The 26,403-nt window shown below is 35.0% G+C and overlaps 1 protein-coding gene across 5 annotated transcripts in view; it reads left to right on the forward strand.

The window, feature by feature from the left end:
* Nucleotides 1-214: 214 nt before the first annotated feature.
* Ctnna2 (catenin alpha 2) overlaps nt 215-26,403 on the forward strand; it is a 1,077,131-nt gene continuing 1,050,942 nt past the window's right edge. For 3 of the 5 annotated variants that reach the window (XM_074050081.1, XM_074050082.1, XM_074050080.1), the window contains exon 1: nt 215-400. Coding sequence is in view for 2 of the 5 variants with exons in the window: in XM_074050079.1 (XP_073906180.1) it covers nt 9,249-9,279 (31 nt within the window). In the remaining 3 variants the exon portion in view is untranslated. Of the gene's footprint in view, nt 401-9,202; nt 9,280-26,403 lie in introns of all 5 variants that reach the window. The other 2 variants (XM_074050079.1, XM_074050084.1) reach the window with 1 other exon arrangement.

The raw sequence follows: 26,403 nt of genomic DNA on the forward strand, positions 1-26,403 counted from the left end.
CCCCCGCGTCCCTGCTTCCCCCACTTCCACCCCCGCCCCCCGCCTCACGCCTCCCTCTGCCTTGCGGAGCTTGGAGGGCCGCGGGAGCGCGCCGGGAAGCGAGCGGCCGCGCATGCGCACTGAGCGCCTCCCCTAGCGGCGATCCGGGCGGCTGCCGCTCGCGCTTGGGCAGGACGCCGGGCGGGCGGGGGGAGGGGGGAGCGGCTTCTCTTCCAGCCCCGAGTGAGGCGGAGACCCGGGCGGGCGGGCGGAGCTGGCGGCACCGCACCTCGGCCAGAGGCGGCTGCAGCAGCTGCCCTTGTCCCCGCCGCCGCCTCTCCAGTTCCTTCAGTGATTACCACTCCAGCTGCTGGAAACCGGCGAGAAAGAGGAGGCGAGAAACTCCCACCGACCCACAGAGGTGAGTCCCGGGCACAGCATCCTCCATCCTTGCCTGCCTCCCTCCCTTCCTTCCTCCCTCCCATCCTCTCCATCCTCCCCTCCCTCCCCGCTCCCGAACCCTCCCTCCCTCATCCTTCCCAACATCCCTCTCTCCTCTCCCCTCCTTTCTCCCTTCCAGCCTTTCTTTCATCCCTTTCTTCCTCTCTCCCAGCCCTACTTCCTTCCCACCCTTTCTTCTCTGTCTTCCTTTCAGCCACTCGCCCGCAAGATCAGCTTTGCATCCCTTTCCCAGTCTCCATCTCTTTCCCCCCTATCTTCACCTCTTCCCCGGTAGGAGGGTGGGAGCATCCCTTGCCTGTTACAACTGTCCGGATTCAGGGGCTTCCAGAAAATTGGGTTCATATGCCGAGAGAGAGAGACACTCTTGCACAGCGATGCCCTGCAGGTCTCTAAATTATTAGGATTAAGGGTCAAGTTGGACCGAGTACTGGGAACTGGAAGAAGAGGGTCAAGGAGGAATCTATAGATTTGTGCTGTATAAGGTGGGGGTGGGGAGGGTTGTCACTTAGACATGTTGCCTACAGCCCCCCCCCCACCCCTCTTCTTCAGCAGTTTCAATTTTTCCTCCCGGGAATTATATATTCCCAGTGTGTGTCACAGTAATTTAAAATCCAGCTTTCTCTGCTTTGATTGTCGTCTCCATGAGAAACCACAAGAGAAGAGAGGACAGGAACTAGAGAGAAAGAGGGGAGGGGAGAGGAAGGGTGGAGGCAGTGAAAGCTTGTATCCTTTTTCCCTAGGCCTCTTTGGATTGATATTTTCAAACCACCCGCCTAATGTTTGGCTTGGAATTGAACCTGTGTGTCCTTGGTCCTGTCACTATCTACTTCAGAGGCAGAAACTCTCCTAAACTTTAGTACTGTTCACCACAACATTATTTATGGAATGTTTTGCTTAGCATACAGACACCTAAGAAGATTGGTTTGGAGAAAATAGGAAGCGAAAGGGTGGAAAGAGATACACTTTTGTTCATCACAGGTTAACTTCTAAAGGACATTGGAGAAAAGGGGCTATACTCCACAGGCGTGTAAACAAACCACTTTGATCGTGTTAGCTGCATCATAGGCTTTAACAGACACCCTTACTCTTTATCATCCACCTTACAGGAATCCTGAAGATGTTTGAAGAAAAATATGCTGTGTGATTTTTTTGTTGTTGTTCATGGCTTACACACATGGAAAAGTTGAATTAGCTCTGGGGATCATTGTTAACAATTTAAAATTTCAGTTGCTTTTACATCGATGATTTTTATAGAGTGCCATAGTTTACTTTGCTTTTTTTTGAGCTTATCTTCTAACTCCTTATATTACATAGATTAAGGTTAATGTGGCAGATTTTTTCAGGCACTGCTGTTGAAAAGTTTATTTATACATGGCGGGACAGTCATGCAGGTTGAGTATATTTATCATCTCACAAGGGGCCAACAGTGTGGCATAAATAAAAAATGGATATTAAGAGTCCTGTATGTTGTCCTATTTGTATTCTTTGGAAATATCAATACCTCCTAGCTTTAATATCTATAGAGTAGCTGAATTTTGTGTTTAAGTAGTATATATAGAGGGGCCAAAATTGAATTCCTTGAAGTTGCCAGTAAAATCAAAACAAAACAAAAAAAACCAAACTATACTGACAAGCAAATTATGGATTTTTTTCTTTTTCACTTAGATTATTATATGCCAGTAGAGTAATATGCATGTTGGCATTTTATGGGCATGTAAAGTAGGAGTACAGATGAAGAGAATTGCCTTCCTAAATGATTGAGTGCAGATTTGATGAGGAGCCGATACAGTTAAATCATCTGGGTCAGTGTTGGGAGAGTGCATAATATTAGGGGTGATGGCACACTCCCCTTTCAACTTTATGTGGGAATGAAATTCCATTAATGGCTTGGCTAATTCTTCAGCCATGTGGCAGAAGCTTGGTTGAATTATCAGTTACTCACATCGTTATGCAGAATTGTGGTCAAGGCTGTATGTCTTTGAATGGTTGCATTACCAGTGAACTTGCAGATAGGGCTGTTTTCTTGTTTTTGGTGTTCTTTTCCTTGGAATATAATGAAGCTAATGAAACACTTTCAAGATAATTGTATATGGGGATTATATGGTAATTTTGTCCTAATTTACTTTTAACTACCTTTCCTCCTATCAATCTCTCTATTACTCTTTTCTTTGTGGGGCTTTACAGTTGTAAGTGTGGGAAGGAGGCAGCCCCTCAGACAGCCCTGCTTATTCTTTGTTGCAGTTTTTTCTTATGCAGAGTGATGAGGGTGTATGTCCCAGTATTCAATACTGTGGTTAATGTGGAAAAAATGGAATCTTTTATGTCTCCTGTGTAAATATTTGTACACTGAGTAAAACAAGTAAAGTTGTTAAAGAACCAGAAAATAAAATATTTTGTTTACTAAAATATTTTAAGAGAGATGAATATAAAATTAATAAGATATGAACCCAAAGAGGAACTAGTGCCTTGAAAAAGCAACTTGCCACCCTGACCATTAAGCCAGTTTACAGATACAGACTATAATACAGATATTACAGACTGTAGTACAGATACAGATACAGAAATATTTTTCTCTAAAATATTTCATTTCTAGAGGATTCAGACCTTCAAGAATGCATGATAGAAATAAAGACTCAACTGAACTTCCTTATGGTCCCCTATGGGAAAATTTCGGGATACATTAACTATACCTCCATCCCTCAGAGCTCTTTACACCTATGCAGGACTATGCTAAGTAATATGAGGTATTGGAAAGAAGTAGAAATAAGAAAAAGACACTCTCTTTGACCTCAGTTTGCAGTCTAGTAGAAGATAACAGGTACTTGCATGAGGTTATATTTCACAGTGGCAAAGAGCAAGGTCTTTGGAGAGAGCTTCAGATGAGAATCAGACTCTACTGCTTAGGAGCTTTGTGTTGTTGCATACTGTTTAAGTTTCTCTCCTCATCTATAAAGTGAGAATTATGGTATATTTTGATTCATGAGTGATCTTTAAAGGTTAAATATGTTTAGCACAGTATTTGGTACAAACAAAGCATGTGTTGTATAAGCATTATTACACTTAGAAGAAAAAATATAAGAACATTCCAAGATAGTGTGTGTTTATGCACTGAAAAGATGAAAGAACAAGTAAGTATAAGAAGAATTCTGAAGAGGAGAGATGTCTGTATGACCAGGAAGCTATTATATTAGTAGTAACACCAAAACTTGTGTAGAGACCCTGGGAAGGATTTCATGCAGAGTGGGTACCACAGCTGCAAGAAAAGCAGAGATGGAGAGGCAAGCATGGAATGTTTGGAGAAATATCAAGAAGACCATTTATTTACTGTAATATCTGGCATACTGGTGGATATATGAAATATATAGTCATAGTGAGGATAAGACAACCGATTGTTCTGTGGAATGCATTTTATCATGAAGATTTGGCTATCTTAAAGACCTTGTTTTAATTTGTTAATTCTTTGTCACACTCAGAACCCTTTCCCAATACATAGAGTCCAAGGTCTGCATTACAGTGGAGATCCAGCATATTTTTTTCTTTTAAATTTCCAGGCAGAGGAAAATTTGATCTTTGCTGGGTAACAACTGTTTTATATTAAGAATATTATAAATCTTTTCCTTGTTTTTCCTTACGACTATCGGTATTTCAGTACTATATCTTGGAGAATAACTATTTTATTTTGATAAACATGGAGCTAGGAATTGTTGGAGCAGTTATATTTCCTATGGTTTATTTTTTTAAATTTTCATTGTTGACTAATTAAAGCCTCTTTTTATTGGTGGTCCAGATTATTAATGATTCCAGATAACTTATGCTCATTCAGGTGTTCTTACTGGGAGATGAACACGTGGTGACAACAGAGGGTCTGTCTGGGACTTTCACTGATCAAGTTAAATATCTACTCGGGGATGAGGTGACAAATGCCCATTGACTGCATCTGTTGTTACACCTTTGTTTTTCGTTGGGGTTCATGAACTATTTTGATAATTTCTCCATGAAATATTTATCCAACAGCATAAGTGATATGAATTGAGTTCTTTCACCCAAAAATAGATTTCTAGAAAATTTTACCTGTAATTTCAAAGTAGCAGTATTTACAGTACTTACACTTAGTCTGTTTTTAATAGGCATACACTATTTGTTTTCTCCCAACTAATATACAAAGCTTTTGTCTTGATTTTTGTAGTTTAATAATGTACAAAATTGATCTTGTGAATATTATCTTGTTATTTACTCATAAGTATGAATCTATTTCCAAAAGCTAGCAAACTAGAAACTATAAAACTACTTTGAGAGCTTTCTCTGATGTTTTAAAGATTCAGTGGATCTCAATAAAACATCTTCAGATGTTATAACTTCTTGTCAGTTTTTCATTAAAGCATAAGAGGTTTTTGAAAATTTTAATTTTAAGTGTTTTTATTTTCCATCTAAGTATGTTTTTACCTCTGAGATGAATTCTAATTCAACCACAAATATGCATTCTGTACTTCTATGAGATTATTATGATACATTATAAAAACACAAAGTGATAGTTTCACTTTATAGAACTTAATTTAGAGGGTTTTTCCATTAAAAGGAATATTGTTATTTCTTTTTTTAAAGGTCTGACCTATGCACACAACTATTAGGTAATTATTTTTCAGGTGTAAGGACAACATACATTAGCAGGAACAAAAAAACCAATTTTGTTCCCCATAAATTAAAGGTGGGGACCAAACAGGGACATGGAGTAAGGATGAGACAGTGAATTAATTTGTTTTGTCTATACAACTACAAAACTTATAAATGCCTGTTCAGTTAGGTATTTCCTATATTTTTGCTGTTATACTAATAAATCTATTTAAAATTGTTTTAAAGCAAGTTTTATATATAAATTTCAATGAAGTTTTTAAAACCAGAGCATGAATAAGAAATCTAATGTAAAATCATGTTGATTTTTCACTGTATTGTTACATTTCAACATCTGGCAATTATATTTTCTTGGCTATTTTAGAGAAGCCAAATAGCACCTTAAAAAGAGGTGCTTGATGAAGATGGTGATACAAATCAAACAGTGTTCCACCTTGCTTCAGTGTTTCACATTAAATAAGTGGGCATGACACAGGGCTGGGGGATACAATAAAGAATTGAGTGTTATGTGATCTTAAGGGTGGTAGAGATTTTTTTTAATGGTCCTTAGCTATTTCAGTAGTAAAGCCATGGACTATTGGTGGAAACATGGCAGTTTTGTTTGCCTGCAATTTATCCAGATACTACAACAACTTCAGGGATGACAGATGTATCTGATGCTCCCATAATTTAACTGAGAGCTTGGTAAAAAGTTAGTCAACCATGTTTGTCTTAAATTCATAGGTCCTAAAGTGGTTATTAAATATCATTAGTTTATCTTTGTGTAAGGAGATGGAAGTGCCCCTGAACTACTTCAGAAAGAGCCTGTCTTCTACTGCTTCTAGGAGTAGGTATCTTACAATTCTAGAGTGTTTGCCACTTCATTCTATTTTATCAGGCTTTGATACCTGCCAGAATTACTTCAAAGAAAATTATGTTTTTTCTTAATGTGCAGAAATGGCATAAAGAAGTATACACTGAACTCAATTTAATGGGGTGGAAAGAAATCATCCCAATTTATCTCTCTGTTCACATGTGCTTCCCATGTATTTTTATCCTTATAATATTGCTTAGCATAAATTCATTCAAAAAGTATGTTTTCAATATCTGTTCTGTGAAGTACTTTGGGTGGAAATAATTCTTGTATAAGATAGAACCTAAAAAAATCTAGGTTCTTTAGGCTTTCACGAGTTACATGATTTTAACTACATGATATGTAGGTATGTAGCTATTGAATTTTATAATTCTACATGTTAAGTTTTCCCTTAAATTTTCAAGGTATAATGACTTTGTGTCCCACTTGTGTTTTTTTCTTTTCAAATAAAAGCTGTTACATGGAAAAAACCTCCTTTTGTGGAATATACTTTACCTTTCTCAATAAAGTGCAAATTTCACTTCACAGAGTGTCTGGGCCAAGGGAGAACAAAGAAACACTTCTACATTTCCATCATTCCCTTCTTGTCCCTTTTTAAATCCTTGCTGCACTGGAGATACCGGTTAGTTGTTTCCGCTATCTAGAGATGAGTCCAGTGTGTTTGAATAATGCCAGAATCCTTGATATACTGTATGGAGTTTATGTATTTAGGACGAGGCCTTTATTTAAGAAGTTATATAAACTCCAAGGTTAATATTTCTGCCTCAGCTATAACAAGGTTTTGCTTATTCCCTAAATCCTATGCCATAGGACTGTGGTCACTAGTTGTTCTACCAATCCAGTGCCAAATTCACATAATTTTAAAAAATTGAGTGTTTTGATATACAGTTCATAAAACACTAAGGCATATTCATTTTAAGTAAATAGTTTGTTGACTTTGTTGTGTATTTTCAAATACACTTTTCTGACTAGCCCTGCAATCAACATATAGAATATTGTCATTTTCCAAAAATCTTCCCTTGGGTCTGATCTGCCTTTGTCTGTGTAGGTTATGTTTGCTTGTTGCAGAAGTTAATATAGGTTGAATCACAGAGTATATACACATTTTTTGTTTTCCTTTCTTCATTAAACATAGTGTCTTTGAGATTTGTTTATGATTTTGTATATAAAAACTTCTAGAAGGAAATATAGGAGAAAAACTTTGGCATTTTGAGTTAGGCAAAGATTTCTTGGAGCCCAAAAATTTGTAAGAAAAGGTAAATTAAAAAAACATTTCTACCCTTCAAAAGATACAAGATATGCTCAAAGTATGTATCTATCTTCCTTTTTGGGGGTACAACCAACAACGGACTTGTTGCAACTCAAGAAGGCAGGCAATCTAACTGAAAATGAACAAAATATGTGAAGAGATATTTCAGGCAAGATGATATACATAGACCATGTACACACAAAAAGGCATTTAGCTATTATTCACCAAAATAATGAAATTTAAAAACCACAGTGTGATACCACTATAAGAACCCTACATTTATGAAATTATAAAGACTGATAATACCAAATTTCTGAGAGGACATGCAACAACTGTAACAGCATACATTGCTGGTGGGAATGTAATACTTTGAGAAACAATTTGGGAGTTCTCTTAATTTTAGAAGTATTCTTACTCTATGATCCAGAAATTCTATTCTCAGGTGAAATAAAAACACATGTAAAAATTTTACATAAACTTTTACAACAGCTTCACTCATAATAGCTTCAAACAAAAAAAACCCCAAATATCTGTCAAATTCCCATTTTAAAATTACTCCTTTGCTGAAGTATGTGTGTGTATGTGTGTGTGTGTTTAGAGATGTGCTTTTAAAAACTAATATAAGTGAACTGGCTGCAGAGGGAAAGAAATACATTTGAAAAGCTATTGTACACAGATGTTAGATCTCAGATCTCTGCTTAGCTTTCACTCATGGCTTTGTCTTTGTTCTGCCTCCTCTGTGTGTTGACCTAATCCTCAACCAGTAGTGTGATGGCTGTTTTAATTCCAAGCACACCATTATGCATTAGTTGTGTCTTTTCCTGAAAAATGAGGAAACTTTTGCCAAAAGCCTCCCTGTAGACTTCTCTTTTATCTCACTGGCCAGTACTATTTCACATGGTTATCCCCAGTTCAGTCAACTGCAAGGGAAATGGGAATGTCATGAATGATAGCCTTGGACTAAGTCAGTATCCACCTGCTGAGCTGGAGTCAGCTTTCTCTGAAGCCAGTGGCAGGTTGAAACTGGTAGAGGGATAGATGAGCAAAATGGCAAGTTTGTTGAGAACAAGGAGGGGGAGAAAAGCATGCCAGGCAAGCAAACTTCAGTGTTTGTTACAATTTGATATAGAGGATAGCCATGATGTTCTTGGTTCTGTGGGAAGGAGGTTGAAGTAGAGCTGCAATTGGAGTCAGCTTGTTATTGTGGGAGTGTGTGCAGAAATAATTGATCAGGGTACCCTGGGAATAAAAGGAAGGAAGAAATTTAGATCACACCCCACAAAATGAACTAGAGGTGAAAGGAGTCTACATCTAAGGGGACAGTTTAAAGTGGGCAAGCTTACAAATAGTGACTAGCAGAGCCAAGCACATTGGGCCCCATGGAGTTGGGACAGGAGGCAAAAGTCATTGTTGGCAGTAGTTTGCCCATCTGTGAAATCAGGACCTCAGGCAAAAAGATTTTTCATGTTTTGCTTGTTAAAGGAGAAGCCAAAACAGTAATTATTCTCCACCTTTTTTTTTTTTAGGTGTTTTCAATCACTCTACAGTGTCAAGGAGAGGAGCTATACCTTCCTTTTTTCTATTATTCCCCTGTTACAATCTTGAGCTCACAATAATTCCTTCCTAAATGCTTGTTGATTAAATTAAGTCTGTGAACTTACTCTGTCTTTGAACAGATCCTACAGATTTTAGCTCAAACTCAGCTATTTATCAAATACTTTCTTACAAACTATGAAAACCATTGTTTGCTTTTTTGAGGGGTGGGCACCAGCCCTGGATGCATAAGTGAGTAAGATGTAGTTTCTGATATCCTAAATTGACAGTTTAGTGGTGGCTGTAATCTAGATACCTGAACAATTTAATGCGAGACAGAATATGATAGAGTGTGTAGCATACTGTATTGAGTCTGCAGTGGCATGGGTCAAAAATCTAGGCAAAAACAGAATGAACAAGAACTGTCACTCTAACAATGGATGGGGATAAGAGTATGGAGCAGAGGATGACCTTGTGTTTGTACCTTTCAATTCCAGTCCTGCCTTGTTCTGGGGACTGAGAAAGAGCTGATCCAGCAGAAAGATGGGATTAATGAGCACAGCAGTGGAAGAGGGTAAGAAATCCCATCCAGGAGAATGAAAGCTAGAATGCTGATAACTGCTCAGGAAGCAGCTGAAAAGCAACTGAAGTGAGGTCTGGGAGCAGAGAAATATTTTAGTATTATCTTCATGGAGGTATCTCAAGAATTCAACAACAGGAGATACATTGTTTCAAAGAGAACAAGTTTTGTCTTTGATAGGCACATTACTGCACATTGTAAAACATCTAGAAAATAATGAGAAAAAGAATGTGGAAAATAAAAATAATCACTGTAGACCAACTATTCAGTGAATATTTGGTGACTTTCTAGTTTCTTTTATTCCAGTGAGTGTATCCAGTGAATTTACTGTATAGTGAGATTTGTTTAAGAACAACTGAGATCACATAATTTTGTATCCTATATATAAACTAACTATATTTAAGCATTTCCTGGGATAATAAAAATTCTTCTACATTATTTTTTATGTGATATCACATCTATTTGGATTTATGTTTACAGTTTTTGGATGTCTACAAAGATAAAATGTTTGTGTTTTTTTGCCTTCAAATAAGAGCTGTGTCGTGAGCAGAAGATCAATTTTGGGGTCCCCAAGAGTCTGTCTCACACTTAAATTGTGACATGACATTCTATACTTCATTTTCACTTCCCATAGTTTAGAAACATCACCATGCTTATACATGAAGCTATATACCATTGTTTTTAATGGTTGCCTATGTTTTCATAGATACTGAATTTGTTCTGATATTTTGCTATTTCAAACAATGCTGTGATGAATATCCTTATACAGGTTTATTGCCTACATGATTTTTTGTAAAGGGTAAAGTGCTGATTATAATTGTTGGATCAAGAAGGATGTGTATTTTAGATTTTAATAGTTAATTCCAAATTGCTCTTAAACTGGTAGTGCCAATTTACATTCTACCAGCAGATAGAATATATATATCATTATATTAATATATATATTAATAAATATATATATTTAATAAATATATATTATATATAATAAATATATATTAATATATATATGTTTTCTTACCCCTTTGCCAGTACAGCATAATTTTAAACCTGTAATGGTTACCAACTAATAAATACATAGAAAGGATATCTCTTTTATTTATGTGAATTTATTTCCCTGATTTCTAGAGAGGATGATTATCTTTCATTTTTTTTTTCTAATGGCCTCATGTTTGCCAGTGGTATGAGAAATGTGTTCATGTTTTTACTTTATTGAATGAATTGTTTATCTTATTTCAACTGGTAGGGCCTATGTATATCCTTTGGGTTTAAAAAACTAATGAGACAAGGTTATAATCACTATAGTGTATAGTAAGTTATAAAGCCAATAGGTAATGATTTTTCTTTTCCCAAAGTTTCTTATCTATTTTTACATTTTTTTCAGAAGAGTATGATGTTCTGGTTACCAAATACCATAAACAATAATCTTGGTATTTAAAGTAGTTTTGTTTTTAATTTAAGAAAATTTTGAGGGAAAAGTGATAGCTTTCTAATTCATAATCTTTTTATTATTTCCTATTTATTAAAGACTTTTTTACATCTTTCAGCATCAAAAATAATTTTTTTATAGAAGATCTTTTTTATTTTGTGTTCTTTGTTACTGTCTTGTATGTAGTTTTTATTACTGTTGGGAAAGAGATGTTTTTCTTTTACTTTTTCAAGTAGGTTTTTTGCTGATATAGACTTTTTTTTTTTTGCTTTTTATATCCACTTACTTTTGAAGTACTCTATTGGTTCAAAATATTTGTTCACTTTCCGTAATAATTTGTGTGATCTTTATATGTTAAGATAAAAGGCATGGTACAAATACACATATACATATATTTATAAGTCTTAATTTAAAAAGACTTACCAATAAAAGATAATACTTATTTTTTTCTTACACTTTCTTCTCATTTTAAATTTAAAATATTTGTTCTTCTTATTCAGATTTAGTGTGCACAGGACACTTCATATCTGAAATACCGTGATCCAGACATACCTTTTTTGTTTTACAAGTTTTTCTCAATATCTGTCTTTTCCATAATGCCTCAATTATATCACTATATTTATATCAGTATCTGTAAGTTTTTGAATTTCCCTTTGCAGAAAATACATTGTATGCCTGGACTTCACATACTCTCTTTTAAATATTTACTTGGCCATTTCCTAGGTCTTTCTGAATACTTCATAATGATTGCTTTTGTAAGTGACTCCTCAAAGGCCCAGGAAATGTCTTTTCTAGATGATGGGCTGAGCTTAGTGAATAATGATTTGATATAGTGGTAACATGCTTGATTATGATAATGCTCAAGCTATTAAACTTAAAATTTATGTGAGTAACTTATTTCTCTGGATATCTGATACTTTAAATATAATTTTGCTATCACTTGTGTACTGAAGCAGTTATGCTATATGACACCTTCACTCAGCATCCAGCATTGTTTGTCAGAGATGTGTATTTACACAGTAGCTAGTTCAGCACCACTAAGAAGTTTTTGTAGTCTCCAATTCTTGCCCAGAATTTAATTTTTTGGCTTTAAGACTTTCTTTTTCAAACTTAAGGTGAAGTTTACCTTCATTGTTTTCATAATCCTCTTTCATCATGAAAAATGGTCATTTTTAATGAAAATCTTTCACTGATTGTGCAAATTGAGAAAATGGGCTAATTGCTTTGAATTGTGATTATTCATCTGCTGTAGGTTTTATGCATACATATCAGCATTGACTTATTCTTAATGAACACATTATGTTAAAATTGTGTGATCCACAGGAAGATAGTGTAGGTGATAATAAAATTTTTACTAATAAAAGCAGGCATTATTCTTTCTAGAATAATTAATGTGGTTGAGAAAATAGTAACAAGTGGCAAGTTTGGTTTCATGGAACCACAAAATATTTTTATTTATGCTAAGTCACTGAATCTAGTTTAAAAAATAGAGTTAACTGTAATATGTCTATCTTTCCTTAAAGAATTACACCAATAAGGGTGAATTAGAATAATACAAATATTATAATTATGAATTCAACTCAATTACTTGCACATAGATATTTTCAACTCTGGATTCATTGAATAATTTGAGACAGAGCTATTTATTTGATGAAATTTTCTTGATGCCTGGGTGACTTTGGAAAGACAATTTGGTTTGCTGTTGCTATCTCACTTCTTAAATTCAGGTGTATTACAACTTAAGATCTATGAGTTGCAGAATTGTTCTTAACTAAGACAAGTTAAAACTCCTATCAAAATTATAAATATGTGGTATTATAAAATGTCTGATCAGGCAGAAAACTAACTGAGTAGATTTTAATTTTTGTACTTTATTATAATTATAAAACAATCTATAATCTGTGTTACCATTTTGACATTCAACATAGTACAAATATTTAATAATACAAAAATGTTGAATTATTTGTATATTGAAAACTATAAAACATTATTAAGTTAAGGAAAATGTAAACAAACAAAAAGACATCCGTGTTCACAGATGGGAAAACTTAATGTTGTTAGGATGGCACAATTGATCTACATATTCAGCGCTCTTGCTATTAAATTCCCAGCCTCCTTTTTTCCAGAAAATGACATGTTCATCCTAAAATTCACATGTGAAAAAAGAATAGCTAAAAACAATCTTAAAAGAGAACAAAATTGGAAGACTCACACATGTCAATTTCAAAACTTACTGCAAAGCTACAGTAATCAAGACAGTGGTACTGGCATAAGTGTAGACATATAGATCTGCAGAATAGAGTTAATTGATCAGAAATAAACCCATATATTTATGGTCAGTTGATTTTTCAGCAAGGATAAGATGACATTTCAGTGGGGGAAAATAGTTTCTTTAATAAATGGTGCTAGGACTACTGAATGTTTACATGAAAAATAACAAATTTGGACCATTTTGTCACCTTCTGTGTAAAAGCAGAAAATACATAATAGACCTAAATTTTAGAGGTAACTATAAATAATACTTTTAGAAGAAAATAAAGGTGTAAATCCTAGTTACCTTGGATTGGACACAGGTTTCTTAAATGTGATACTGAAGGCAAACACAGCAAAAGAAAAAAAATAGATAAATTGGATTTCATCAAAATTACAAACTTTTCATCATCCTAACCTATGTGGGAGGCAGGGATCAGGAGGATTGCAATTCCAGGCCAGAGCAAGCAAAGAAGTTTGCAAAACTCCCATCTTCAATGAAGAAAGCTAGGTGTGGTGGCATGCACCTGCCATCCCAGTGATGGCAGGAAGTCTAGAATAGGAAGATCATGGTCCAGGCTGTCCTGAGCAAAAAGAGAGACCCTATTTGGGAGTATGCTGATGTTTGGTTTTGATGATGTTAAATTTGAAATGCTTACAAGTCTTCCAGATACAAATCTTCAGTAGACATTTATGAATGAGGTCTGCACTTCTGAATTGCTGATATTCAAATTGGAAACTTTGGGCCACAATAGATGTTATAATTAAAATTATGAAAATAGATGAAGTGCCTCTAAGAGATGACATGAAACACTGTGGAGAAGTATGGGGCCTGCATACTCAGGAATATACAATCTGAAAAAATTTTGATGGGAAGGAAGGAAAGACATCATATGAGGATGTTTACTACTGAAATCAGGGGAATCAGCAATTTGAAAAAAATAATTTAGAAGAGAGGAATATTACTCTTACATTAAGCTCTTAGTTTGGATTTTCATCCGGAACATACAGAAGCAATGAAAGGCAAATTGTGAGATCAGATCTGGCATCTGTTCTTTGCTTCCACCCCTGAAGTCTGTGGATTCTGACAGCTAACAGGGCAAAGGAAGGATTAGAAATGCCATGAGCAGATGATGCAGGCTGAAGCTGGGAGGCTTCTGTGGTCCTACCACTAGGATTGCAGCAGATATGCAGTGGTCTTAGTAGCCATTGGCACTCAGCTGGTGATAAGAAGAGGTTGTTGGAGGCAGCTACATCAGCAGCCAAAATGTGGCCCCACAATCAATTCATGGTCTCTTTAGAATGCTTTCTGTGATGGGATGTTAAATTTGTTGTCTCTTCATCCTTGTTTCTAATATTTAAACTAGAAGAATTTTCTTCCCAGCTGCATTCATCATCTTACTACATGGATAAATTATTGGTGTGCATAACATTTTAAAAATGAAGCTTGCTAAAGTAAACTAATTTGTGGGTTTAGTGGTCTGTGCAAAATATACTTTCTGTAAAAGAGAAAGAAGCCATATCCTTCTTAACAGTATACTACATATCCCCAGGAAAACAAAGGTATTTTACTAATATTGCCCATACAACTGGCAGAAATACTTTATCAATAAAGAGGAAACATGTTTTCATTCAACTAGAACTTCTAGTTTTCACAGTGTTGTTCAGTGCACAGTCTGAATTGTGAAATGTGACTAAGAGAGTGGCAAGTACCCCAGTGCTTGATGGTTTTTCTCAACTTCTAAGAAGAAATAATTTTCCAACTTTCATGCATTTCTAGAGGGGAAAGGATGCTGCTCAGAGAGAGTCCACTGTATTTGTTAAGTTAGAAATGGATCCTATGTTGATCTTTGCCAAAGTAGCTTTAGCCCACTGGTTAGCTCAGAAATCTGATAGTATTGAATTAAACAGTGACTATGAAGAGAAAAATTAGAATTGTGTATCTCTAAAGCAATATGGCAGACTTGGATGCTAAAAGGCAAGGGAGGGGAAAATATCGAAGGAAGTTTAGCTTAATTTGCTTTGTTTTAAATAGAGTGGATTATCATGGGGAAGTAATCAAGATCATTGGTGAATTCGTTTTCTAGCATAAGTTGAAAGGTATGCATTTTAGAATTTTGTCCTTTTTATAAACTTTGTGCCTCATCTGCATAATTTATATTCTTTCTTACTCTATTGCAAAGCCTAATGTGTTAGTAACCTATTCATCACTGTGACAAAAGAAAATCTGTGACAATCAATGTAAAAGGAGTAAAGGTTTATTTTGGCTTACGGTTTCAGAGTTCCATTCCATGGCCATGTAGCTCTGTTGCTTTAGACTGTGGTACATCTTGGTGGGAGCACATGGTGGAAGAAGGCTTTTCAACACATGTTGGATGGACATAATAGGCATAAAAATAAAGTAGGAGAGAAACAGGGAGGGGCCATAGTCCTAACATAACCCTGACACCTCATGAAAGTTCCATCACCAACCAATAGTGTCACAGGCTGCCAACCAAACCTTCAACTCATGGGTCTTTGGGGGACATTCCAGATTCAAAGTATTACACCCACATTAGACAAAACCTAATGGAGAGAAGTAAAGGAGATCTCAGTTATGCCTCCTTTTAGATAACAAGTGAGTTGCTAAAATACTGTTTTATAATTATGACCACCTTTTATAAATCATAACCAAGAGGAATTAAAGAAATTCTTTTGAGAAGTAAATGCTAATAACTGGTTTTTATTTATTTCTGGTAAGTAGATAGTTTCACATGTCTTGTTTGAAGAGAAGAATACATAACTTACATATGTGTTCCTTCTTTCATTCTTTCATTTCTCTGTGTACAACAAATAATTCATAAGCATTAAAATATAAGACTGGTTAAATTCTTAATTCTTACTTTGAATAAAAGTGTTTAACTCATGGGGAGTTTGTCTTTAGACATGAATAGTAGACTTGGTTGCCAAACTTTGGAAATAACAAATCCTATGGTTATGCATTTATATACCTACTAATTAGGAAATTAAATGATATTTCCATAGCAACAGAAACAATCTCCTTGAACATTTGTTTTATGCCTGCAATAATACACAGCAGGGAATACAGGAATATTAGCCTAAGGTCCAAGACAGACATGGTATATAAGTATTGACATAAAACATGCGCACAGTGGGGAGGGTTTGGCTTTGTAAAGATGCCATGAGTAGATAAAAAGAGATTAGTTGATATTTCAGAAATCAACACTCCAAATGAAAAATGTTATTGACAAGGTCTAAAAGTATTTTTCTGAAATCTGTCATACACACTAATTTTAGTAAATAATTCTTCCAGAGTTAAAAACTCTACCACCATATTATGGTATGCTTGAAGATGTTGAACTGACCAATTTCTGTTCCACTTCATTTAAAACTAATAGGATTAGTGGATAAACTAATGTTACCCCCAAAGCCTCCTTGGTCTCAGGAAATGAAGTTATAGGTATGGACTTAATCCCTGGGGAGTAAATCTTTCCTACCCACTAATGGAGTCACTTTATGACATGTTCAGATAAGCTTTTTGGATTCTTCTGACCCCACTGTGTGCAGGACAGTCTGGGGGAGTATTCAATTGTTTTACTTCCTTGTAGTCCTGTCTCAGACATTATGTTTCAGTTACTTTGCAGTAGAACTATTGTGATGGAATTAAAATTTAAAGATGATTATATATGAATTAATTGAATGTACTTCAATACTTTTAAATTTTCCTTCCTGACAGTCTTCTGGAAGACCAATTGATTTTCCTTACCATCATTGACTATTCTTGACATATGAACTTTCCATATGAACTTTGTCTTGGCGCTTTTTGATGACATATTTTGAACTATCTGCAGAATTCTAGGCTGCTGCTCAATTCTGTACTGTTCTCATGCCAGAGAATTTAATCTGCTCTCTCTGTCTTTCTCTCTCACTCTCTTCTTGAATGTCATTCTCCAGTGTTGTATCCCTTAATCTTGATGTACCTACATAAGATTAATTTTTCATAGTTCTAATCTTTTTGCTGAAAAAATATTCAGTGTGCTTCTTTGGCTACCAAATTAAATCTAAATGCCTTTGAATACAATCAGGGCTCTTATGTTCCAAATGAAAAGTCATGTCCCCACAAAAATATTCACATGGTCACTTAATGGAACCATTTTCTCAACAAGGATAAAACATTCCTTTCAAAACATACTTTTCTCCACTTCATTGACGTCTAGGATTCATTTTCTGCTGAAAACCTAGGAGACCTTCTATATGTCCTTTAAATCTGTCAGCATTCCACCTCCCCTCCTTGATGGATCTCTGATCCCTTACAAGGTTTCCACCTCAATTACCTCCTAGCTTTTATATTCCTTTTATTGTACCCAATTTAGATTATAACTCATATTGGAGTAGTTATTGCTGTATTTGTTTGACTGGCTCTATTCCCCACTACACAACCTACACGCTTAACTCTGAATCTTTAAAGCAAGGATAAGCACTAATCATCCAAATGTGCCTTATAATACATGTGACAGAATTTTACACATGGTCAATAAATATAATAATGATTCAGTAAACTTATTTAATTTAAATAAATTCCCTTTTAAGACATGAAGTGAAGGAACTTTATAGACCTTTTGATGTGTTTAGAAATAACAATTTTATAATATCTAAAAGGGTATAAAGACAACTGTTCTTTGAGGTAAATTGTGTATACATATGTGTCACTGAGGATTATCCCAAGGCCTTGCACATGCTAGGCAGTAGCTTTATCACTGATCTACACCCCCAGTCTAGTTATTGTTTGAGAATGAGAAATAGACACACTTAATTTCCAAAAGTTATTTTACATAATTTTTTAAAATCATAAGGTTATATTTTATCAACCATAGAACATATATTAAAGAATTCAAAACATGGCAGTTATGCTATAGTTTCTGAGAGACATAAGTTGTCCCTAACCTAATTAAGATCTTAACAATAGAATGTTTCTGTTAGATTCAGAGGTCTAGAGAAGCACATTGAATGTATCTTTTGTAGGGTGCTAATTCTAAGCAATGTTTCATCAAAGCGAGGTCTATACACAAGTAAATATGGAAAGTTACTTTTTTTTCTTCTAAAATAGTATCTGAGAGTTTATGCCAGTAAGCAGCCAAACAAACAGCCCCCAAAGTAAGCAACAGAGCACAATTAAATTACATTCAAATATCATATATCCAGAACATGTCCTGTATTTATTTGGCCATCAACCCTCTACCATTCTGCCTTCCATTGCTCCACATTGGTGGAATATCATGAATCATGCAGAACACACCAAAGGAGACACCAATCTGGAGCCTTTGTTAAGTCCTCTACTAATAATATTTGTGCCACAAATTATACAGCCAAGACACATATTCTAAAAGGTAATTTTATTCATCTTGCCACAGTTGTGTATGTTGTTTGCATTTCTATGTTTCTTTTCAGGTTTCCCATATTCATTTCAACATGGTTGTAATCACAGAATGTTAATGGTTTTGTTATTTTAGAAATCCCTAGGTTCTAATTGCTATCTATATTTTAAATTATTATTTAATGGCTGCATATTTCATTGCACTTTTAAATACTTAGATTATTTTTGCCTTTTATTTGTAAACAATCTAGAAATGAACACCTTTAGTGTATCCTATTAAAAAAGAGTATAGATGATAAGTTGAAGCTGGAGAGATGATGGTCATTTTGTTTGCTGTAACTCTAGGGCCAGTTCATATGACTTTCTGCTGTATTTAGTTGTATCTAGTTCCTCCACTGTCATGTTAGAAATAGGTATTTTTTTAGAAAGATAATTGACATGTAATGCAAATATGTAAGCAAATACCTTTTTTCCTATAAACAGCATAGAGTTGATATAGATGAAAATTAATTTATAAAAAAAAGACAGCTAATGGATGACTTGTATGTTACTGTAACCCATGGGTACATTCTCCTATGGAAAGTGTTTGTGATCATGAGCTATTGTTTTTTTTTGCTGTGCTAAGGATCAAACCTAGGGCTTTCACACATGTGAGATAAGTACATTATCACTGAGCTACCTCCCATTCAGCCACTTTTTGTTTTTTTAATATAACTCAGGCTGGCCTAGAATCACTGTGTAGCCGAGGCTGGCTTTGAACTCTCTATCGCCCTGCCTTAGCCTCCTGAGTGCTGGGATGTGTTTGCCGACATGCCTGACTCTGAATCATTCTTTTAATTTTGTTATAGTACTTATTTTCTCCAGTTTCTCAAATATGACATTGGTTACAACTTTGTGATAAGTTCAGCTGTATTTCTCATAGTTAGCCTTTTGTGTAAGTGTTGGCTTCCCATTAAAAAAAAAAACTTCAAGTTCTGAGCTCTATATTTTTAATTTCAGAATGTTTGATATCTTATTATAGCCAGTTGATTTGTTGAAATTGTGAATAACTTATGTAAAATAACCTAGAAAGTACTTGTTTATTTAATTTGATATTGAGTAGGGAGGCCCTTTCCAAGTGTAAAAAGAAAGAAATTTAAAAGTAAATAACTGGTAGATTAAATATGATTAAGTTTTTAAATAGTAAAATGAGGGGCAAAGTAAAGAGGTAAGCTATTCATGTAAAAATGTTAAAATGCATAATCAACAAAGTCTTAATCTATTTAATATTTAGTGAGTTCTTACAAATCACACAGTAAAAAGCCCCAAATACTTCTTTCAGAAAAGTGGATAAACTTTTTTAAATGAACATATTTTGCTTTTATGATCAGAAAAAATACTTAGAGATTGTTATATTTAGAGCATAAAATTAACATTATATGATTTTGTGCCTTTGTAAGTCATTTATTCTTAGGCTTATCCTTACTATCTATTTGGATGTCATTAAATATATGCATATTTAAATAAATAATAATTTATTATCAGAAATAAATGCTAGAAGAGTTTGAGTTTCCAGTGAAAGTTCAGATATGAAAGAGAAGGAAAAATGGTGGTAAAGTGGTATTTACAAAAAGATAAAAAAGATAGTGGCAATGAGATGGTTAAATTTTTTTTTCTGAGCTTCTGTATGACTGCATTGTTAGCTCTGTTGAAGAGTTGGGTAAACACCAGCCCAATTACCATGCTGAGACCTGCCTTACCATGATACATCACTAATTTTGGAGGAATATTTCAAAGGATGCATAAAGAACAACTCTCAAGCTTTCTTATGATTTAAGCATATGTGAGGTTGAGTAGATGGTACCATCCTGAGGGGATGAAGTGTGGATTATTTTTAGAGGAGCCACACCTGGGATGACTGACCCATGGTAATAGACTCTGAGCAGTGTCTACTGAAAGAAGAGAAGTTGACAAAAAGAGAAATACAAAGACAACTGTACCTAGATTCACATTGCTAGCCTCTCTTTCCCCCAACAGCTTGGTTTATTTGTAGTGTGATTTGTCAAGAGCTGAGTGATAAAATTAGCTATAACTATGGCTTGTCACTATCAAAATTGATTGGAAAAGTGTAGACAGATCCAAGCTAATTCTCCAGTAGTCTATTTAGACTCAGCGAAACAGCCAGTAAGGAACAAAAAGCTTCAAATACTTCTGCTATTAGAAGTACCATTTATTTTAACATTGCAAAATTGTGATAAATACTTTTGATGAATAATGTTGTTCAACATGGAAAAATATTAGAGCATAGTTTCTGTGCATACAGTGTGCGTCAAACCCTCTGCTGAAAGTCATTCTCTTGGTGAGTTGAGAAGATGATTCCATAACTGAGTGATCTGACTTCCCCACCCACCAGTCTACCTTATGGAACAACCACCATTTCTGGAAATTAATGAACTCTTGAACCAAATGCTGATGTTCTTTTTCAGTGTTTCCCTCCTAGATTTCTGATCTTTTGGGATTTTGCCATCTTGTTTCTTAGTATACTCTACCCATATTCTGTTCCTGCCCTCTAATCCCTCTATGCTCTTTCTCATGCCCTTACATTGTATTTAATCCTTTTATTCTTTAGCTCTTACAGTGTCAGTGTCTATGTTTGGAGTGGGTTTTTTTCCCCTACATTTTCCAATCATGGTGAGAGAATCATGTATCTGACCTTTAGAAAATCCAACTTTAGTAGAAAACTGGATTCCTGTGAGGTGTTATTTTTTTTAACCTTAGGAACCATATCAGTATTGGTAATCAGTTTTATTTTTGCTAAAATTGAAGGGTTCACTCAGCAGCAAAGGGTTTTTGCTGCCCACACCACATGAAAGTAGAACCATCAACAGCACTTGTACTTTTAGACCATAAACACTCACTGTATCTGTTAGATTTACATCCTAGAAGAGCATAATAATTTGGCTCAACATACATTTATTGAATTACCCACAGTGTCTCATTTTTCTTCTCAAGAGGAAGTTACTCATACAGCTTACTTGGATATCAGTAGTCTCTTGTGAATTGTAGTTTTGGAAGTAGGTTTTTATAATTTTATACTTCAGATTTAAAATCTAGGATTGTTTTACATATGCATGGTTTGGTCCAATGTTTTTAAATAAGGAAACAGTAATCATTTCTATTTTTGGTAGGAAAAGTGGATAACCAGGCTCATGCTAAGAAAAAAATATACATTTAAACTCCATTTATTCAGTACATAGGTGTAAGAGTAGGTCACGACTACTTGCTTTTAAATATCAAGGTAGTTTATAAAAACTGAATGAGGGAGAACACAGATTCAAACTTTTTTTTGTCAACATCCTTTGTTAAAAATTATAGGCATATCAGCTTCTGAAGTATGCAATAGTTACATAACTACTGCTTAAGTAGTTATACAAACTGCTAGTATTAAAGAAAATTATTTGGAAAAACAACTTGTCAAAGTATAATTTTAAACACAATACATACTGTCCCCAATTTTTAATGGTTCAACTTATTACTTGTTGATTTAATCATGGTGTGAAAACAATGTGCATTAGTAGAAAGTGAAGTTAGAATTTTGAAGTTTGATTTTCTTTTTCCTCCTGAGCTAGTGGTGGGTAGTATAATACTCTTTTAGTGCTGGGCAGTACAAGTGCATTGCAAGGGTAAACAATTGATGTGAACTAGTATAGCGTGTTGCTGAGTTGTGATATTCAGTAGGAATGGGATAGCAAAAACATCTTAGACTTGCAGCATTTTCAATTTATGATGGATTTATCTGGGATAACCCACTGTAAGTCAAAAATACATCTGTATAGCAAGAACAGGTATCATTGAGGACATTGGACTTACTGTACTTTTACATTCTAGAATTATTGTACTTCTCCCTGATCCCTTATATATTTATTTTGAGAATTTGAACAGCCCAGTCTTCATTATTGCAACTATGTATTTAGTTATCCTTACAGTTACTTAGGAACTAATAATGGATTGTAATAGTGACACAAATACTGTGGGAACACAGAGGATGGGGAGATACTGAATGGAGTGGATGGAATAATTAAAAAAAAATTAATATCATGTAGATTATCAAAGTAAAAAACAGCAGGTAGGACTGGAATAGTAATGATTCAGAGGAATGAAGAGCATGAATAAAACTGCAAAAGCCCAGAGACTTTGTGGAGAGATGAGTCAGCTTGTGTGTTTGATACTCAGGCTGCACGGGGCCAGGGTTTGGTAAGAAGAAGGCTGGGGAGCAGACTGTGCAGAGATTTGAGCTTCATTTCTATTCCAGTGGAAGCTGTCTAATTAATGTGCTGTAACGTCTGAAGCATGACATGATGACTGTGCAAAGTGAGGATCGTAATTGGTAAAGGTGGTGGAAGAGAAATCAATTAAGAGGCTTTTGTAGCAAGTTAGGTGAGGCCTTATGAGGCTCTGAACGAGGGCAGAATGCTCTAGAATGAAATAGCTCAGAGAAGTAATCTGCTAAAATCAAAATCAATAAGGATAAATTCAAGTTTCTCTTAGGTATGAAAACATCCAAATAATTGGACAGATAATGGTTAAGAAAAGACTAGCTAGGCAGGCACAAGTACAGCAGAAAGACCTGGGAGTCCAAGAGGACCATATGGTGAATGTGAGTCAGCAGTGTTGTGCTGTTATTAAAAAACAGAACTGACACTATGGGGAAATATATTAATAGGAGTGAGGCATGCAAATGGCTGTAAGTAGCCTTTCTGCTCTACTCATAGTGGTTCAGACTTTTACTTTTCTTGTGGATCCAGTTGGGGTTCACTTTTCAAGAGCATATTTAGAAAGTGCAGTGATTTCTAGAGAGGACCAGATCAAACACTAGAGTTGATAAGGAGGCGTTATCTCTGATCATGGGTCCTTGGGATAAAGTCATGAAGGCTAAATTACTGTAAACATTTTTCTTGACCATATGAGACCCATGTAAGTAGTTAATGTGAATTATTACAGCTCAGAGAATTAAGATTTCACATATCCTTTTCAGAATATAGTATTACTCATAATTCTTTATAATTTTATCTTTATATTATAGTATGTAATGGGGGGCTTTATTAGAAGAGGCAGAAACAGGAAGGTTTGGAAGTACTACCTTGATCCCCACCTGGAGCTGTGTTCACCTTTAGCTGTCTGGTTCTGTGACCTTATTGCATGTTTACGTACCAAGCCTGTCAGCATTTCAAGCCCCTGAGATACAACTCAGAACTACCTATCCCCCCACTTGTACATCATTAAATGAGGTTTCTCACAACTGCATGGAAATTATGGGGACTACAAATGTGCAGCTTCTTCACTTCTTCACCTGTTAAAGACAATTAACTTACAGCTACTGCTCAGTCTCTTCAGAGAAGGAAATCTCCTCTGACTGCTCAGCCAGGTCAGGACTTTTGTCATGTTCTTTTAGAAAAGTTATCTTTTTCTCACAGTACTCAATATAATTAGCACTTACACACTCGCTTGTGTATAGTTCCATAATGCCTGTCCACTTCATCAGACTGTTATCTCCAAGAGAGTAGGAACTCTGTCTGCTTTTGCTTGCTGATGTTTTCCAGAACTTATATAAATGTTTGTTGTATGAGAGAATAATTTTACCAACAAAAGGGAATGAGGCAGCATGGAAGCTAAAAAACTTAACTAATAGAGGCAGAGGGTAGAATAGTGGTTACCAGAGTTTGGGATGGATGGAGGGAAGGAAAGGATGGAGACAGAATGGTCAGTGTGTACCCAGTACAACTTGGATAGCAGTAATAATGTTCTATAACACAGTATGGTAGGTATGATTGATAATAGTTAATTATTTATTTCAAATTAGCTAGTAGAGAAGATTTTGGATATTCCCAACACAAAGAAGTGATAAATATTTACAGTGATGGATATCCCAGTTACTTTGATCTGATCATTACACATTGTACATATCTACAGAAATGATATACTGTACCCTGTAAACCTGTAAAATTATTATGTGTCCACTGAAAATTAATATATATATTTTTTAAATAATATAATTTTCCTAAAATGCAACATCACATAAATGAAACCAGGAGGCGACAGCAGTTAGTGTTTATGAGTGTGGACTCTTTTTGGGTTCAAATACTATCTCTGCCACTTCCTAGCTTAGGCAGGTTACCGACCATCTCTATGCCTAAGCTGTCCCGTGAAATGGAGGGAGGCAGTCGTATTACTTTCCGCATAGGATTGCTATGGAAGTGAGTGCAATATATGTACTTAAAAATAAATAGAAAAGAAGCAAAGTTTTATCACATGAGCTGACCCCATCTCCATTAGGGTTATGCTCCCTAGAAGTCTCCTTGAGCAAAAGTAAACTTGTGATCATTTACACTCGGTCTCCTAAAAGGTGGCATGAATTCCACTTGTTTTACAAAGGGTGACTTTCAATTATTTTAGCTGACTCACAGGGTAAACGAATTTTTAAATATGCCATCTACTTCTAACTAACACCATAAATAGGTGACTTAATTACAATTAATAAGTGAATCAAATATGACTCAATTTTCTTAATTAATGAAGTCACTTAAAAATTTTTAAAAAAGATCTTGAGTTCTGTGAGTTTGCATTGTGTAGTTTATGGCTACTATTTCACTGTTGTATTTTTCTAATGCTTTTTAGTGTTGACAGTTTTTCCTCCTTACTGTGAGATTGACCAAAAGAGCTGCCTTAAATGTCTTAATGTGGTGTGAGGAAATGGAAATTGGTAGCTTTTACTTAATAGCTATTAGATTGGTGTGATTATTTCAATGTTCTGTCAGTTGTAGGGTTTTGATTTGTTTGCTTGTGATTTAGCATTTTGTACCTTGTATAAAAGGTCCAGGAAACATGGCCTAAAGGAAAATTTGTTAGGTTTTAAGTCTAAATTGTAACTGCTTATCTAGGTGTGTTTTGTCAATATTTTCAACCTTGAAAGGAATATATATATATATATATATATATATATATATATATATATATATATATATATGCTGTGTGTTTGTAGAGTGATTCTGCCTTGTGCATCTTCAGTGAGCCTTGTGGGCAGTGAGAAAGGCAGAGCAACTCTGCTTCTGGGATGGTATCTCCTGCCTGGGCAAAGTGCACTGTAATCCCAAGATATACACACTCACACACACAAACATACGCAGACACATATTTTATATGGATAATCTTAACAACAGAGTGGAGGGGTTTGTCAAATAGCCCAAATTCTTAAGGCATAAAAGATTATAAATAGATATTGTGCCTAGAGTCTCAGCTTACTAGAATGGCACCTTTGAGAACATTTAAAATTTGTATTTCCCCAATCTTTCTAATTTTTATGGAATATTTGCCTTGGTGCTTGTGGTGATAATTTTTCATAATGCTAGGAAGCTAACAGTGCTCCTTTACTGAAAGCTTTCTGGCTTTCTAATTTCTTTCTTTTTCTTTAGCTTTTTAAAAACTACGCTTTATGCTTCTGTAACTGAAAAGTGCCTACCTTTTATACTGGAAGTACTATACACTTTGTGAACGTTCTCAGTGCTAGTAGACTTACCAAGATAACCTGAAGGGTTTTGTCTGGCTATTCTTCTTGTGACTATTGTCATCACCTCTTCAAGTCAAAAGAAAAAAATTTACATTACAATATGCACTATTACATTAACTGACAATAAAAAAAATTTCTCCAAAATAACTATTCTATTTAGAGTCTATATGAATTTTGCAACTTAAGCAGTAAAGTTTTTGTATCTAATTGACATGTTTTGTTTTTGTAAATAAGTATTGAAATGAGATTGCAAACATTTAAATGGAATGTCTCAATTTTTTAAAATATCTTGAGCTTTGGGCCATAGCTTTTAGATTCCAATTTCAGCTCCATTACTTTCTAGCACTCACTGGGTATGTTTAATGAGCATTCCTGAGCCCCTAATTTACTTATCATAAAATAAGATAACAATACTAACTGGCACAGTTGTCAAAGGATTAAAATTAAAGCATCCAAAAGTCATAGTGAGGTACCTGAAACATTATTATTTTACAAATATTATAATAAAATGGAGTTACTTTTATT

Source organism: Castor canadensis, chromosome 12, assembly GCF_047511655.1.
Source record: "Castor canadensis chromosome 12, mCasCan1.hap1v2, whole genome shotgun sequence".
NCBI classification, from domain to species: domain Eukaryota; kingdom Metazoa; phylum Chordata; class Mammalia; order Rodentia; family Castoridae; genus Castor; species Castor canadensis.